Raw genomic sequence first — 17342 nt, 5'->3', positions numbered from 1 at the left:
CAAGCAGTGAGGATAATACTAGCAGTACATGGGAAAATTACTCAGGAGCTTAGTAAAGGGGTTCTTCATGGCAAATTATTTAGAGTACCCATAGACCTGAGATTATTTACTTTTTTGGTCCTACCCTGTGCTAGCTGGCAGCCTATAGTCAGAAGGTTGGTTGAATCAGTACGGGCGATGGCACACTGATGAATCCCCAAGGTGCAGCTAATGCCTTCTGTAATGGCCATTGCAATCCTTGTTGGCCAAAACACTAATGGTACTCAAGAATATAGTGAACAAAACCCCAATTTTGCACATTGCGCAGTTAGTCTGAAATGCAGTGAGCTTCCTATCGCAATAGAGGGTAAAGGTACTAAAGGCTACAGTGAACATACTACAGTCCCTATATGGGAGTGTTAGGAACACAATGATCCTGTACATTTATACAATTAGAAGCACAATGCACTTAATACTACCAGTACATGGTGAATTTACTTGAGATCACAGTGAGCATAGTATTGTCAGTGCATTGTATTTAAACGATTAGATCACCTTTTCAGTAAAAAAATAAAAGGTTAACCCTCCCTACCCCCTGGTCCCTGCTGTACTTAACATCCATGAGTGATGTCGACCTCCCAGACATGAAAAAAGAGACAGGCTATTCTAGAGAAAGACAGGATATCCCATTATGAAGTGCTTGTATTCCTCATTCTCATGTGAGTTTTATTCTTTACAATTGGAATAAATGTTTTAACAGTATATGCTCAAAGGTGCCTTGCAATCTAATACTGTGTGCACATTATTAGGCTTGCCCTAGTTATGCCAACACAGGAAACAAACCCCCTAATGCATCATGTGATGTGTAGCCCATTGTAAGTTAAAGAGGGGGGGGGGGGTGTTGTGTAGCCCCGCTCTGTTCTTTCCATCATAGCCTGGGGGAGATCAGTAAACACAGCAGCTAGTGATGACCACACGGGTAATTCTATATCAGATTTTTGCCGATGATCTGCCGATATGGTTCCTCTCTGACTGCGCAGGCGCAATCCGAGTGGACAGAAATCGCGAACCTGAGCAGTTGTAGCAAGAGATCCCGGGCGACGTGGAATTTGCTGTAAGTGGCCAGTCGGCCTCACGTCCTCGCTTCGCTTGGACGGCTCGCTGCGTTTGCTTGGCCTCCTGGCACTTTTTTTTTAACATACTTCATTCCACAGGGATGGTAAGGAATGAGCCTGGATGCCGCCCGAGGTTCAGAGATTCCTCTGGGCTTGGTCTGCGCCTGCGCAGTCAAGCAGGGAACCATATCGATGGGGGAACTAGATTGACAAGACACCGGCATTTACATGTTTAGTGCAAAAACTGTTCAATGTTAGAATGAAGGGAGCACTAGGAAAGGTTGGGTGTATGTGTTTTTTTTTGATTATTATTATTATTATTATTATTATTGTAACCTGGAGATCCGCTTTAAAGATGTGGGCCAAGTACAATTTTTCTTTTTTTTTTTTCCTATGTTTACTGGGACTACATTGTATCGAAAAAGTTTTCTCTGCAGTGCAAATACATTGTAGAAAAAATTGTATCTGTTCTGTACACAGGTTAATGCTAATACTTCCCTCTTGCCTGATTTGTCAGAGAGAACCCCCCCCCCCCCTCCCCCTTTATTTTGTGGTTGGTAGGACTTCCTTCACACAGCAGGATAACCAAATAATGTTTTCCTGGGGGGGTTGGGGAGTAACCAATCGGAGGGTCTTGCCATATGGACTTCTTTAATCACTTATCTCGGACTGTCCTCTTTTAAGGATGTGGTGGTCTTATCTTTAGTAACTTCTTTTTCATTTACAGAACACAAAAGAATGTTTTGTGAAATGATATAATTTCTGTGACATTTTCTTTCTATAATTATAACAATAATTTAGATTAATGTGGCACAGGGAAATTTCATGCTGTTCTAAGTCACATAGGTTTTCACAATGCATTGTCTGTTTTTCAGCAGGTTTTGTCTAGTGAAAGTTCTTAGATATGGGTTATTGGGTTCATCTCTACAGGCATGTTCTAAGGCTGGGTTCACACTGCTGCAAATTTGAGCCGTTGCGATCGCTCTAATTCACAAGTCATTAAAATAACATTGTTTTCCATTAGTGCCATTCACATCAATCTAAGGCCTCGTACAGACGGACGGATTGTCCGCTGAGAACGGTCCGCCGGACCGTTTTCAGCGGACATGTCCGCCCAGAGATTTCTGTCTGATGGTTGTACACACCATCAGACAGAAATCCGCGCGTACACGATACGCGGTGACGATGACGCGGCGACGTGCGCGGCCCTGGAAGTTCAATGCTTCCACGCATTCGTCGAATCACTTCGACGCATGTGAGGGATGGCGGCCGATCGGACATGTACGGTGAGTCTGTACAGACGACCGAACATGTCCGACGAACAGGCTTCCAGCGGACATGTCTCTTAGCATGCTAAGAAACATTTGTCCGCCGGAAAACGGTCGGCTGGACAAATGTCCGCTGGAAACCTGTCCGGTCGGCCGTACACACGACCGAACATGTCTGCTGAAACTGGTCCGCGGACCAGTTTCAGCAGACATGTTCGGTCGTGTGTACGGGGTCTAAGCTGCAGGAAAAAAGGGTCCTGTGCGAGTTTAATCCGTGTGCGATGCAAATTCAGCTCTATAGACTGGCATTCCCTGAAATCGCAACCGTGAATCGTAAAAACGCTTTTGAGTTCGCAGCAGTGTGAACCAAGCCTAAAAGGGAAAATCCCTCCACCTTGTAATTTGGTTTTGACTGGCTGGGGACACAGTGCTTGTTTTCCTCATCAGCTACATTTAGGATTCTTTCCAAGAATGATAAAATGTTGAGCTAATTGGCCTTTTCTGCTGCAGCGGTGCATCGGCCTTGGAAATGTATGAAATCGGTAGCCAAGGCCAGAGCTTTATCACACTCTAAATGAACTGGATAAGCTGGTCCATGTGCTTTGTTTCTGGGCTTCCAATCCGTGTGACCCCCTGATGGTTTTATTGGCTTACAAAGCAGAGGGGGTTTCACCCACTAATCTGAAGACCACATTTCCCAAAAGCAGATCTAAAGCCTGAGATCAGGTGTACAGTTTTAACTCCCACCCAATGGCTGAACAAAGAATTTTCATTGCGGTGTGTTGCATGTTTTCAAAGACAATAGTGCCTGTCTGTTATGTTTTTTGTTTCTCAGCAAGCTGCTGAGAGACTGAGTCAACTGCTCCCGCCCCCTCCACAGCCCAGCACTCCAGTGAGCGCTGGAGGGGCAGAGCAGAGAGTCAGTGACTGACAGTCATGGCTCTCTGCTCAGAGCCTAGGGGACAACTGAGCAATCGGCAGCATTCGCTTGGTTCTCAGTCTCAGAGCCGGACAGGGACAGATGCTGCATTAGATAGATGCTGCACCCATCTAGGTGTTTTTTTATAATTTTTTTTTGTTTTCACAAGCCCATACATCTATTTTAAAGTGATATAAAGGCTATTTTTTTTATTATAATAAAAAAGAGAGGCTATACTTGCCTTAATGGTTCAACAATATTGCACAGTGATCCCTTACCTCTTCTTTGGCGTCCTCCACCGGCGCTATGCACTCACTCTGGCCCTTGTTAAGCCTTGTGCTACGGGGGCACTGGTGAGGGTGCAGTCCTTAGCCAGGCTGTGTGCATCCATAGACGCACACAGTGTTGGTAAGCCATTACTCCCTCCTCACAGGAGAAGGACTAACAGCAGCAGGAGCCTTTGACTCTGCTGCCCTTGGTGTCTTCTGTGAGACTAGAAAGAGAGGAGGGCAGTGCTGCTGCAGCCAGGACAACACTGGATTAGTGGGAAGAGACAGGTAAGTGTACATGAATGGGGAGGGGGGGCAGATAGTGGGCAGTTTTTTTTACCTTAATGAAGGACATGAATTAAGGTAATAAAAAGACTTAATCACTTTAAGCATGAGCAGGGAGATCTCTACACTGCAACTTTCTCTCCAGCAATGATCAACACAGCAGTAACGTCACAAAGGGGGTTATATACTAAAAGCAAATCCACTTTGCACTACAAATGCAAACTACAAGTGCAAAGTGCACTTGAAATTGCACTGAAAGTGCTCTTGGAATTGCAGTCACTGTAGATACGTGGGGGAAATGCAAGGAAATAAAAAAAAATGCATTTTAGCTTGCACATGATTGGATGATAAAATCAGCAGAGCTTCCCCTCATTTCAGATTTACAGCGACTGTACTTCCAAGTGCCATTTTTATGTGCACTTTGCACTTGTAATTTTCACTTGTAGTGCAAAGTGGATTTGCCTTTCGTAAATAACCCCCTAAGTCTCACTTGTGAGCATAGCAGTCAGGTACAGTGTCTTAAATGATATACAGCTAAGGCTGGGTTCACACTACGGTTTTCCCGTCCGTCAGCCGCATACGATTTCAGTATTGAAAACGTACGGGCCCGGACGGGAAAACGTAGATAGACAATGCATTGCAAATCGTATGCACTCGGATGCATCCGGGTGCGTACGATTTGCTGGCAAAACGTTTTTTAAACGTACGCAAAACCGTGTTCAACCACTGTTTTGCGGTCGTTTTTAAAACAGTATGGCAACCGCATACGTTTTCCTTTAACATTAATGTTAATGGAAAACGCACATATGTGCGGTGCCATACGTTCCCGTCCGTTTCAGCCGCATACGTTTTTTCATATAAATCGTATGCGGCTGACGGACGGGAAAACCGTAGTGTGAACCCAGCCTAATACACTAAAGCCACAGGAATCTATAATCTAAAGCCAAGAAGTGTACTACTAAACCTTTACAAGGAATGTAAGGCAAAATATCTTTCAGGACGCAATGAACATTTCTAGACGTCCCCTATTACCTAGAACTTATTATTTTTTTTTTTTTTTTATTTACTTTGAAAACCTTTTTATTCTGGAATGTATATACAATATATGTAGATGGGGCCACTCACTATGTTTACTCGTTCACACTCATGCCTCATCAGACATGGTGTGAACTAGGACAAGGACTAGTAAGCTGCAATAATATTAAATTTTTCTTCTTGGGTTTGAATTTCCATTAACTACTATTCTATCCAACGATTGTGATATGTTTGCTGCCACAAGCTATTCATTTAAAGCGGAGTTCCACCTACAAATGGAACTTCCGCTTAATCCACTCCTTGCCCCCTTTACATGCCACATTTGGCATGTCATTTTTTGGGGGGGGGGGGGGAGTGGGGGCTTCAGGAGGAGTGGGACTTCCTGTCCCACTTCCTCCGAGGGGCTGGTAAGGCGAATGGCTTAATCGCCTTATTGCAGCCCCTCCCTGTAGGCGAGCGCCTGTCCATTCGGGCGCCGCTCGCGCATGCGCAGTGGGTGCCTGGCCGTGAAGCCGACAGCTGTCACTGCCGGGTGCCCACACTAGAAATGAAGACGCCGTTGCGTCGCTGGAACGTGGAGCAGGTGAGTGTCTGTTTATTAAAAGCCAGCAGCTACACTTTTTGTAGCTGCTGACTTTTAATAAACTTAAAAAAAGGCTTGAACACCCCTTTAAAATGTGTACTTGGCCATTATAATCCTAGTAGACAGATGGAGAATACACTTTGCATAAACTGTGACCAGTGCTCAAAGGTAACAGTCAGGGGAACATTTTGCATGTGAAAAGGTGATGATGTTTTTAAGCTAATGATGTAAGGTCAGACATTAAAGATTTGGTGACGTCATGCTGTGTTCTCTTTAGAGAAGTGTGTCATTAAGCAAGTGGTGGCATTAACAAATTTGTAGCACAGACTGCCCTAGGTAAGGCTGATGAAAGCCATAGCTGCAGGCGGTTGGTCTTAATTTCTTTTGAAGTGGGAATTTGCAATCTTTTTTTCTAAAGGACATACTTCCCAGTGCAGCTCCAAAATAAAGATCTACCACTGTAAGGTTTCATTGACTGTTTCTGCTTTTTGCTTCTCCTGTAAGTTCCTAATTAAAAGTCAACAGCTACAAATACTGTAGCTGTTGACTTGTATTATAAGGACACTTATGCCGCGTACACACGGTCGTTTTTCGGCATGAAAAAAAAAAAAATGTTTTTAAAAACGTCATTTAAAATGATCGTGTGTGGGCTTCACATCGTTTTTCGGCTTCTGAAGAATGTCGTTTTTCGGGTTGTAAAAAATGATCGTGTGTGGGCTAAAACAACGTTTTAAACCTGCGCATGCTCAGAAGCAAGTTATGAGACGGGAGCGCTCGTTCTGGTAAAACTACCGTTCATAATGGAGTAAGCACATTCATCACGCTGTAACAGACAAAAAAGCGCGAATCGCCTTTTACTAACAAGGAATCGGCTAAAAGCAGCCCAAAGGCGAATAGAACTTCCCCTTCAGAGTGCCGTTGTACGTCACCGTGCTTTGTTCATCATTTTTCAAAAACGATGGTGTGTGGACAACGTCGTTGTTAATGATGAAGTTGGAAAAACGTTGTTTTTTGGACATCCTGTAATAACGGCAGGGGGCCCCAGAAGAAGAGGCTCAGGGGTGCTCTGTGCAAAACCATTTCACAGTGCAGGCAAGTATTAGGTGTGTGTGTGTGTGTGTGTGTGTGTGTGTGTGTTTTTTTGTTTGTTAAATGAAGCTTTATAACCACTTACATTTTCCTCACTTTCAGTACATATACTAATGGACCTCCCATTTATGTAAAACACAGAATTACCAAGTTCTTATGCCTGACATTGTATAAGTTTACTTGAGACTTTATCCCTGACTAGTGCTTTTCTGTAAAGCAGTGTCATCGTCAGATTTTAAATATTCTGAGCACAAATGTCAAAAGAGCGCTCTCCTGGAACCTATTAATCACTGTCATCCAGAACCCAATCATTGCTGACTCTTGTTGTTGGAGGAGAAATTATATTTGATTAGGCTGGAGAGATAATAAATCATGTACGTGAGAGATCCTGGAGAATCCACATTTATTATAGGTAACAAACAATTATCTGACCAAGCTAATATTGCTGTTCTTGATGGAAAGTTCTGACCCTTGCCTACCTGGGTTTTGCATCTTCTCAATTGTGTTTTTTTTTTTTTTCTTCTAATGCTCCTGTCATAGATAAATCTAACTGTATAATAAACCTTTCGCTAAGCAAAACAAGCTTGTAGACTATAGGTGCTACAATTTATTTGGTTTACCTATAGTTGTTCCAGTAAAAAATTCCATTCAGCCAATAGAATAGTCGATGACGTCACCACGTTCGTGCCATTTAAAAGAGCGGCGGTTCTTTTGAATTGTGTGTGTGTGTGTGTGTGTACACTCGGCCGGCAAGAGAATCTCGTCAGGAAAAATTACGTTTTTTTTCCTGACGAGCATCTGGGCCTTGTGTACAGGGCTTGAGAGTATCTCGCAAAAAATGAATTTTTTATTGCAGGGGATGCTCAAAATCTGATTTGTATCTTAGTGCAGACTTCTTAGAAGATCAGTAAGCCAGTCACACAAGCTGGAAATGATATTTCTGGAGGTGAAAAGATTTTTTTTAATAATATTCAATTACAATATGACTTGTGCTGCAATTGTTACCCTAGGAAAGGTCCCTGGGGTACAACTAAGACTGTCTTTGAATGAGTTTAGGTGTGTGCAAATGGCTCCTCTGTACATCTTTGGCATCATGGAAATGACGCTTTTTAGCTGTGGTCATGTAGCTTTCCCTCGTATTCCTGGTCTTCCTCGTCAATGATTTGTAGTCTGGATGTATTCTCCTCTCTAATGTTATAGCTGCTCCTTAATTAGGACTTGCTGTAAGGAGCAGGTAGTGAAGCATGACCATAGAATGCAGACGCAGCGGAGACCAGCTTTTTACATCCTCTAAAATCCTCAATAATCTTTCAATGTGCTGAGCACAGGTGTAACGGCCTTCGGGCAGATCATACAAAGTGCAGTAACCTATTGCAGTTTATGTTGCTGAAGTCGGAACAGACTTCTACTAATGATTCTTGTGCTAATTTGCTGAATAAGCATGTGTGGCTGGTTTCAAGTTTTGTAGGATGGTGAATGGGGAGTGCAGAGCGGCAAATAGCTGGTTAATTGGTGAATCCTCTCTCTTTGGATGTTGTCCAGCTCTAGCTCACATTTCCCTCGTGCTGTGCACCCGCTGAATTCCTCTCTGATCCCCCCACTGGTTGGCACACTGCCCACATTAAATGGTTGTTCTCTTCTGGAGTGTGCCAGCTATATCTGCGAAGCTGTGTGTCTAACGAGTCCTATTAGAGCCTGCCATTCTGGGAACTCTCATGTTTCCTACTTAACCACTTGCTTACTGGGCACTTGCCCAAACCAATTTTCAGATTTCAGCGCTGTCACATTTTGAATGACAACTGCGCGGTTATACAACACTGTACCCAAATTACATTTTTTTAATTTTCCCCCCACAAATAGAGCTTTCTTTTGGTGGTATTTGAGTACCTCTGCGTTTTTTATTTTAATTAAAAATGTAAAATGCTGATTTAAAAAAAAAAAAAATTATATTCTGTTATAAAATTTTGCAAACAGGTAATTTTTCTCCTTTGATGTACACTGATGAGGCTGCATTGATGGTCACTGATGGGCTGCATTGATGGTCACTGATGGGCTGCATTGATGGTCACTGATGGGCTGCATTGATGGTCACTGATGAGGCTGCATTGATGGTCACTGATGAGGCTGCATTGATGGTCACTGATGAGGCTGCATTGATGGTCACTGATGAGGCTGCATTGATGGTCACTGATGAGGCTGCATTGATGGTCACTGATGAGGCTGCATTGATGGTCACTGATGAGGCTGCATTGATGGTCACTGATGAGGCTGCATTGATGGTCACTGATGAGGCTGCATTGATGGTCACTGATGGGGCTGCATTGATGGTCACTGATGGGGCTGCATTGATGGTCACTGATGGGGCTGCATTGATGGTCACTGATGGGGCTGCATTGATGGTCACTGATGGGGCTGCATTGATGGTCACTGATGGGCTGCATTGATGGTCACTGATGGGCACTGATTGGCACTGGTAGGTTACACTGATAGGAAGTATTACTAGGTGGCACTGGCACCACTGGTGGGCATTGATAGGTGGCTCTGTGGGCACTGGCAGGTGGGCACAGATGAGGCAGATGAGCCTCCTTCCTCTTCGGGACCGATGTCCTTGTACACAAGCTGGTGATCGGCTTTTTTTTTCTCCTCACGCTGTCAGCTTGAGAAGAAAAAAAAAACTACCAATCCTTTGTTTACATCACGTGATCAGCTGTCATTGGCTGACAGCTGGTCACATGGTAAGAGGACGGGACCGGGCCACTTACGCGGATCTGTGATCACCCGAGTCTCAGTGACTCGGTGATCACAGCGCGCGCCCCGCAGGGGGCGTGCGTTGCGTGTGCAAAGGGGAGGAAGTCTATTGACGGCCTCACAGATTTTCAGGTCCGCACTGTGGCCGTCATTCGGCTATAGCGCGGGCCTCTAGTGGTTAAAGTGTTAATAAACCCAGGACCTGCATTCACTATATCTGGTCTTCCACAGAACATGGAAATGCAATTATTTTAGCAAATATGAACTGCTAAACACCTTTGCTAATCAGCAGTATATAGCAGTCTTGTGACTTCTACCAGTGACCAGCTGAGCACTGGTTAAAGCTTGTAGAAGGAGTTTTCATTCTCCTCTGACTGTTCTGAGGCTGCATTACTCCGGACCCATCTGTCTGGAGAGTGCTGATTAGCCCCGGGGCTGATCGCATGCACACTCCCCAAAAAAAAAAAAGAATTCTCTAGCAATACACACCAAACTGAGCATGTGCAGAGTGTCTACTAAGGCTCTGTACTATCCAGAGATGGATTGGGGACTGTGGAAGATAGGGAGAATCAAAGAAGACAGGATCAAAAGGCCTTTTTTACACAATGTGGATGGCTGCCCCCTTAGGTTCCACAAGCCTGCCTTACTGCATATACAGGCTGATTTTACAGTTGTGGGTTTAATAACACTTTCACCACTTGCCGACCAGCACACGCACTTTTACGTCGGCAGAATGGCACGGACAGGCAAATGGGCGCATAGGTACGCCCCTATAAATTTGCCGCCAGCGGCCTGCTGCGAGCTCCGTCACCGTGTTCGCGGGACCTGCAGACTTTATGTCCACCGGTGTCCCGCGATCGTGTCATGGAGCTGCAGAACGGGGGAATGCCTGTGTAAATAAGTGACAGGACTCTGATCGTCTGCTCCCTCTCATCAGGAGCAGTGATCACTGTCGTGTTACAGTAAGCCACGTCCTCACACAGTTAGAATCACTCCCTAGGACACACTTAGCACCTTATTTGCCCCCTAGTGGTTAACCCCTTTCCTGCCAGTCACATATTATACAGTAATCAGTGCATTTTTATAGGACTGATAGCTGAATAAATGTGAATGGTACCAAAATGGCGTCAAAAGTGTCCGATATGTCCGCCATAATGACGCAGTCACGATAAAAATCGCTGCTCGCCGCCATTACTAGTAAAAAAAAAAAATGCCATAAAACTGTACCCAGTAACACACTTCCATCCCTGTTGCATATAGTCAAAACAAAGGATTCTTTGTTTTAACTTTTGCGCAAACCAATCGATAATCTCATATGCGTGTGTGTGTGTTTTTTTTTTTTTTTTTTTAAAGAATACGTATCGGCCTAAACTGAAGAAAAACGTGTATATATGTGTGTGTATGTATATATATATATATATATATATATATATATATATATATATATATATATATATATATATATATATATATATATATATATATATATATATATATATATATATATATATATATATATATATATAGTTGGGGGGGATTTTATAGTAAAAAATATATATATATATTTTTTTCAAAATTGTTGCTATATTTTTGTTTATAGAGCAAAAATAAAAACCGCAGAGGTGATCAAATACCACCAAAAAAAGCTCTATTTGTGGGGGGGGGGGGGGGAGACGTAAATTTTGTTTGGGAGCCACGTCTCACGACCGCGCAATTGGCCGTTAAAGCGACGCAGTGCCGAATCGCAAAAAGTGGCCCAGTCATTGGGCAGCCAAATCCTCCGGGGCTGAAGTGTGTTTTTTGTTTTGTTTTTTCCCGTAGGGAGGTCCAAACTCTACAATGGTTACCTGTTTAAATGTAGGGGTAGAGGAATAAGCTGTATACTTGTCTCGGTCCTCTTCAGTTTGTGGCTGGGCCCTCGCCCTCCCTATGTACAGTGCAGGACTGTTGATGCTACCTTGTAAGTGATGATGCCAGAGTGTGACTGCTGTCCAGAGTGCTGAAGGTGCCCCAGATATATAAGTGACATGTTTACAGGCAGCTATGGGACTGGGGATGTCTCTGCCTCCCAGATGATTGGCTCATCATGTGACAGCTTCCTGGCAGGCTTGGTCATGTGGGTTATGAAGAACATCCAAACAGGCCCATTTGTACTCTTCAGTTACTCAATCACATGCAGATGGAATAAGTAAACGGGCCTTTTTTTTTTTTTCTTTTTTTTTTTTTACGTGATTGGATAATTGAAGTGCATATTCTAGCAAATTATTAGATGAAGAATCCTTTAGTAAATCAGCCTCTTTTATGTAGGTTTATGTATCTGGAGGTAATAAACCTTCATAATATAATTTATTTTTTTATTACATTCGTATTGAATCGTTGGGGGTTAAATTTCTCTCTGTCTCTGTCTGTCTCTGTCTTTCTGTCTCTGTCTCTCTCTCTCTCTCTCTCTCTGTCTGTCTGTCTGTCTGTCTGTCTGTCTGTCTCGCTCTCTCTTTCTCTCGCTCTCTCTTTCGCTCTCTCTTTCTCTCGCTCTCTCTTTCGCTCTCTCTTTCTCTTGCGCTCTCTCTCTCTCGCGCTCTTTCTCTTGCGCTCGCTCTCTCTCTTTCTCTTGCGCTCGCTCTCTCTCTTGCGCTCGCTCTTTCTCTTGCGCTCGCTCTCTCTCTTTCTCTTGCGCTCGCTCTCTCTCTTTCTCTTGCGCTCGCTCTCTCTCTTTCTCTTGCGCTCGCTCTCTCTCTTTCTCTTGCGCTCGCTCTCTCTCTTTCTCTTGCGCTCGCGCTCTCTCTCTCTCTCTTTCTCTCGCGCTCTCTCTCTCTCTCTCTCTCTCTCTCTTTCTCTTGCGCGCGCGCTCTCTCTCTCTCTCTCTTGCGCGCTCTCTTTCTCTTGCGCGCTCTCTCTCTCTTTCTCTTGCGCTCTCTCTCTCTCTCTCTCTCTCTCTCTCTCTCTTTCTCTTGCACGCTCTCTCTCTCTCTCTCTCTCTCTCTCTCTCTCTCTCTCTCTCTCTCTCTCTCTTGCGCTCTCTCGCTCTCTCTCTCTCGCTCTCTTTCTCTCGCGCTCTCTCTCTCTTTCTCTTGCGCTCTCTCTCTCGCGCTCTCTCTCTCTTTCTCTTGCGCTCTCTCTCTCGCGCTCTCTCTTTCTCTTGCGCTCTCTCTCTCGCTCTCGCTCTTCCTAGTAGCGCTGTAAGACGGCCTATTTCTGTGTGCTTGGCTTATACTGCAAAGTGTATGTGATCAGACAGGAAGTTCTTTCCCTCTCACTGCCACAAGTAAATAGAGCTGAAACCACGGCCTGTGCAGCACAGCGTCCTTTTCCTGTGTATGGAACAACCCACAGCCACGTGTTCCATATACTGCTCCATGCATACATCTTTTCAGTCACTGCACAGGTCACACATTCCTGCTTCACAATAGAAGACGAGGGTCGGGGAATGTGGCTCTCTGGGTCAATCCCCAATAAGAAACCTATCCAATAGGTCAATCATTTTATACAGGATTGCCACACAGCTTGTGCATTGAATAGGGTGACTATTTGTATATAATAGGCACTATTTGTGTATAGTAGGGGAGGGGATGGAGAGAAGGGAATTTTATTCAGAGGGTGAAGATCAACTTTAATTAAATAGTCCCAAGCTCAGCTGTAACCAAACAATTGAAAGCACTGTTAAAACACATATTCAGAATGTTAAAGTGATTGTAATAAAAATAACAAACCTGTCATACGCGCCTGCTCTGTGCAGTGTATTTGCACAGAGCAGCCCTGATCCTCCTCTTCTCGGGTCCCCTGCCGGAGTTTGGAGCCCCTGCCGAGTGCCCTCATAGCAAGCTGCTTGCTGTGGATGCACTTGTGTGTGCTCGCTTTCGAGACAGCTCTCTGTGTCCATAACACAGAGAGCGTGGTTCAGTCCCGCTCCCGACTCACTGGCTGGGCTTGACAGCAGGCTACTGCTCAGCCAATCAGGAGGGAGAGACTTGGCTCCCGTGCACATCGATGGATCAAGATTGGGCTTGCGTAAATATGAGGGGGGGGGGGGGGAGCTGCAAAGGCTGAAAAACTTCAGCCTTTACAACCACTTTAAGCCTTAAATTGTATTTCTGTGCAGCCTATTTGTGATGTAGTCACCACTGCCAAAAAGCACAGTCAGTCTCTGGGCCGATATTGTGGCATCAACATAGTTTGGTCAAGAGCCATCCTCCATCATGCTTATTGGAGAGTAAAGGAGCAGCAGCACTGTGGTGAGTTCTTACTCTATTCTCTAATACTGTCAGTACATGTGCTCTTGATTGGCTCCAGTGTGTTGTCACAGGGGGCTAACAAGACAAGTTCTGGTTCTTACACAAGTTGCAATAAAATGTAGCGTTTCTTTGTATAATGGATACATTATAACATCAGTACTATATCTTCCTGGACGTCTTGGTGAAATGATTAAACACAATCCCTTCTTCTATTTTAGGTATACTTAAAGGCTCCAATGATCCTAAATGGTGTCTGTGTCATGTGGAAGGGATGGATTGACCTCCAGAGGTTGGATGGCATGGGATGCCTAGAATTCGATGAGGAACGAGCGCAGGTTAGTAAAGATTTGTCTCTGGTACCTGCAGGTCAGACCTATTTTATATATATATATAAATTATATAAATTATATATAAAAATTTTGTATACCCCCTGGATGGGTTCACTACACACGGAACGATACAGAGAAACAGCCGAAGACGGTTGAAAACAAAGAATTTGGTTTATTCTTCCATCTTGCTGGAAACAAGTGCAAGCATCCAAACAGCATAAACAAAATAAAACCTAAAATAAACCCTGGCCACTTGGGGCGTCTACCTTCACCACACAAGAACCTATCTATGGAGTCTGGCACAGCCTACTGCTGGGTAGACACCGCTGGTCATACAACAGAAAAACAAATAGTCTTTTTGATTTTTATCACACAGAAAAATCAACAGCACCTCACCTCTTCAGAAGTATTTCTGTTCACTGCTCTCCTTCACTCACAATGCAGCAATCAGGATACAGCAATCAGTAGTAATCCTCTGGATTACTTATAGAGGCCTTAATTGCCTCATTCTGAAGATTCCTGGTGTGCTGGTAATCTAAAGCCTCGTACACACGATCGGATTTTCCAAAGACAAAGCCTCGGAATTTTGTTCGAAAGGGTGTTGGCCGTGAACTTGTATTGCATACAAACGGCAAAGAATTGTTGGCCAACAAACATGAAACTATGTGTTTTTTCAGCTTTTTAGAACCACCATTGGGGGAAATTCTGCTAATGTTGTGTCATGGTTAGCATTGCATCTGAGCATGCATGTTTTTTACTTTGGATTTTTTCCCACCGGACTTGTGTACACACATTTGTTGTTGGAAAATTTTAAAGCATGCTTCCCCACATTTTTTTGGGCGACAATTCTGACAACAATTGTCCAATGGAGCCTACAAACGGCTGGCCATCACACAATTTCTGCCAGAAAATCCGATCGTGTGTACGAGGCTTTAGCCTTAACTGTATATCTGCAGTAATAACTCTATCTATCTATCTTTCTCACACAGGGAGAGATGGATGCAGATGATACCATTTGGAATCAGAATGAAGCAGCCAATTGCTTGCTTTGGGGTTTATTTAAAGAGTAGTCACCAGGAGCATTCTGATTCCTTCATTTCAGAGCCCTTTCACACTGAAGGCACCCGGGCGTCGGCGGTACCATTGTTTTTGCAGCACTTTTTGGTCGCTAGTGGGGTTAAAAAGCGCCGCTGTGTTTTTCCGGCGGTGCTCCCCATTGATTTCAATAGGCAGGGGCACTTTAGGAGCAGTGTATTTACCGCTCCTAATGCGCTGCAAAGAAGCTGCTGGCAGGACTTTTTTTGACAACCCTGACAGCGCAGCGCCCCAGTGTGAAATCGCTTTTTACAGGTGCTATTTTTAGCACTAAAGCGCCTGAAAAACTCCCCCAGTGTGAAAGGGGTCTAAGAAATTAAATCTCATTGCATGTAAGATTGTTAGTTTTCTTTGTGTGAGTCTTTTGAAGAACAGCATCAGTTTTACATATACCAGCATAATGGATTATGTTTAGCCACAAAGTGCACTCAGCATCCTGGGCCTGGAAGGCAACCAGCATTACTTCATATTATGTTTGGAAAGAGGTCCTTTATAGAAATGCAGTTCAGATCTCTAAGCCTGGAAACCTGGCAGACTTGATTGTACTTGTCTTGCAGCAGGAAGATGCTCTGGCCCAGCAGGCGTTTGAGGAAGCTCGCAGGAGAACCCGAGAATTTGAGGACAGAGATCGCTCTCACCGGGAGGAAATGGAGGTGAGAGTTTTACGACCACGCTGCCCTTAACTGGTCAGTACCCCTGAGTAATAATAAGTATTGTGTGCATGAGTTCCCAGTCTAGCGGGGAAGAACCTGTACATTGAAGACATAAATGTAGAAAAATAAAAAATGTTGTGATATTGAATCATCACAACACCATCTTTTGAACATTTTCATTTAACCATACCATATCCCTGCTCAATGCATACATAGTTACATAGCCAGGTTGAAAAGACACCAGTCCATCTAGTTCATCCGAAAATAATACAGTCCCATATACACAATCCTTCACCCACAGTTGATCCAGAGGAAGGCGAAAAACCCCAGCAGAGCACGATCCAATTTGCTACAGCATGGGGAAAAAATTCCTTCCTGATCCCCCGAGAGGCAATCTGATTTTCCCCGGATCAACGTTACCCATAAGGCCTCTTCCATACGAGGTGGACTCTGTCGCTACGAAGTCCACCGGCTCAGCGGGAGATATCTCGGCTGAGCCGGCGGATGACAAGCCCCTCTCTGCTCACTGAGTGGGGAGGGGCTTGTGCAGCGCTGCTGTCTCCTATGGAGAGATCTGATGAATTGAGGTATTTTATGCAATAAATGTTTACCCTTTCTGAGATCAGATATAAGAAAAATGTTTGCTTATAACATGCATGTAATTAGAAATTGCAAAGCATTAAAACTGATATGATCAAAAAATGCCCACAAATGGTATGATTAGAGCAGTATATTGGAATGATGGGTTTGTAATGTATGGGTGTCATAACTGGTAATGAGGTTCCCTTTCCCACTGACGCAGCCCAGCAGCATCATTGGGTATCACTCAGGACTGGTAGGGGTATAACCCTGGTCACATGGGCCCTTAAGGTGTAGGGAATTTCTGCTGTAGTCACTTGCATCACCAAAGGGCCCCATGTAATATTCAGTAAATGTAGTGCTACAGAAAACTGTTAGATGCTGGAGACCTGCTACAGTAGACTGACTGAGGCTGCGCGCCTGCTACAGGAGACTGACTGAGGCTGCGCGCCTGCTACAGGAGACTGACTGAGGCTGCGCGCCTGCTACAGGAGACTGGCTGGGGCTGCGCGCCTGCTACAGGAGACTGGCTGGGGCTGCGCGCCTGCTACAGGAGACTGGCTGGGGCTGCGCGCCTGCTACAGGAGACTGGCTGGGGCTGCGCGCCTGCTACAGGAGACTGGCTGGGGCTGCGCGCCTGCTACAGGAGACTGGCTGGGGCTGCGCGCCTGCTACAGGAGACTGACTGGGGGGCTGCGCGCCTGCTACAGGAGACTGACCTCGCAGGCAAGCTATAGGAGACAGTCGGGGGTGCAGACATGCTATGTTTGGTTAGGGACATGTTGCATTAACATTGCAAAGCACTTACAATTCAGTACTACTACTAAAGTGTGAAGGCTTTCCAACCAGAAGTACCGACCAGCCTCACTTGGCCCATTAGTGATGTCAGGGGTCCCTGCTGAAGTGCCCACCACTACAATGCAGGACACAGTGGCAAGTAATGTTTTACAACTGCTGTGATGTCACTTTTTAAAACAATTGTCTAAATCCTCTGACCTGGCTCTTGATCGCCACGTAGTGCGTTCAGCCTCATGGTTTTTCTTTCTTTGCACAGATTGGTTCATCTTTTTCTGAGCTGTGTGCTCTCATTCAAGCCTTTTCTGACGTGTCAAACCTCTTCCACTCAGTTTTTGCATTGTCAGCCACCCCTTTATGAATCTACCACAG

The 17342-nt window shown here is 44.6% G+C and overlaps 1 protein-coding gene across 4 annotated transcripts in view; it reads left to right on the top strand.

Annotated features, from left to right (window-relative positions):
* CBFB (core-binding factor subunit beta) overlaps nt 1-17342 on the top strand; it is a 32078-nt gene that overhangs the window by 9914 nt on the left and 4822 nt on the right. For 2 of the 4 annotated variants that reach the window (XM_040329139.1, XM_040329142.1), the window contains exons 4-5: nt 13738-13854; nt 15501-15596. In XM_040329139.1, the coding sequence (XP_040185073.1) occupies nt 13738-13854; nt 15501-15596 (213 nt within the window). Of the gene's footprint in view, nt 1-13737; nt 13855-15500; nt 15630-17342 lie in introns of all 4 variants that reach the window. The other 2 variants (XM_040329140.1, XM_040329141.1) reach the window with 1 other exon arrangement.

Source organism: Rana temporaria, chromosome 11 (assembly GCF_905171775.1).
Source record: "Rana temporaria chromosome 11, aRanTem1.1, whole genome shotgun sequence".
Classification (NCBI taxonomy): domain Eukaryota; kingdom Metazoa; phylum Chordata; class Amphibia; order Anura; family Ranidae; genus Rana; species Rana temporaria.
This window is presented reverse-complemented; position numbering and strand designations above follow the sequence as displayed.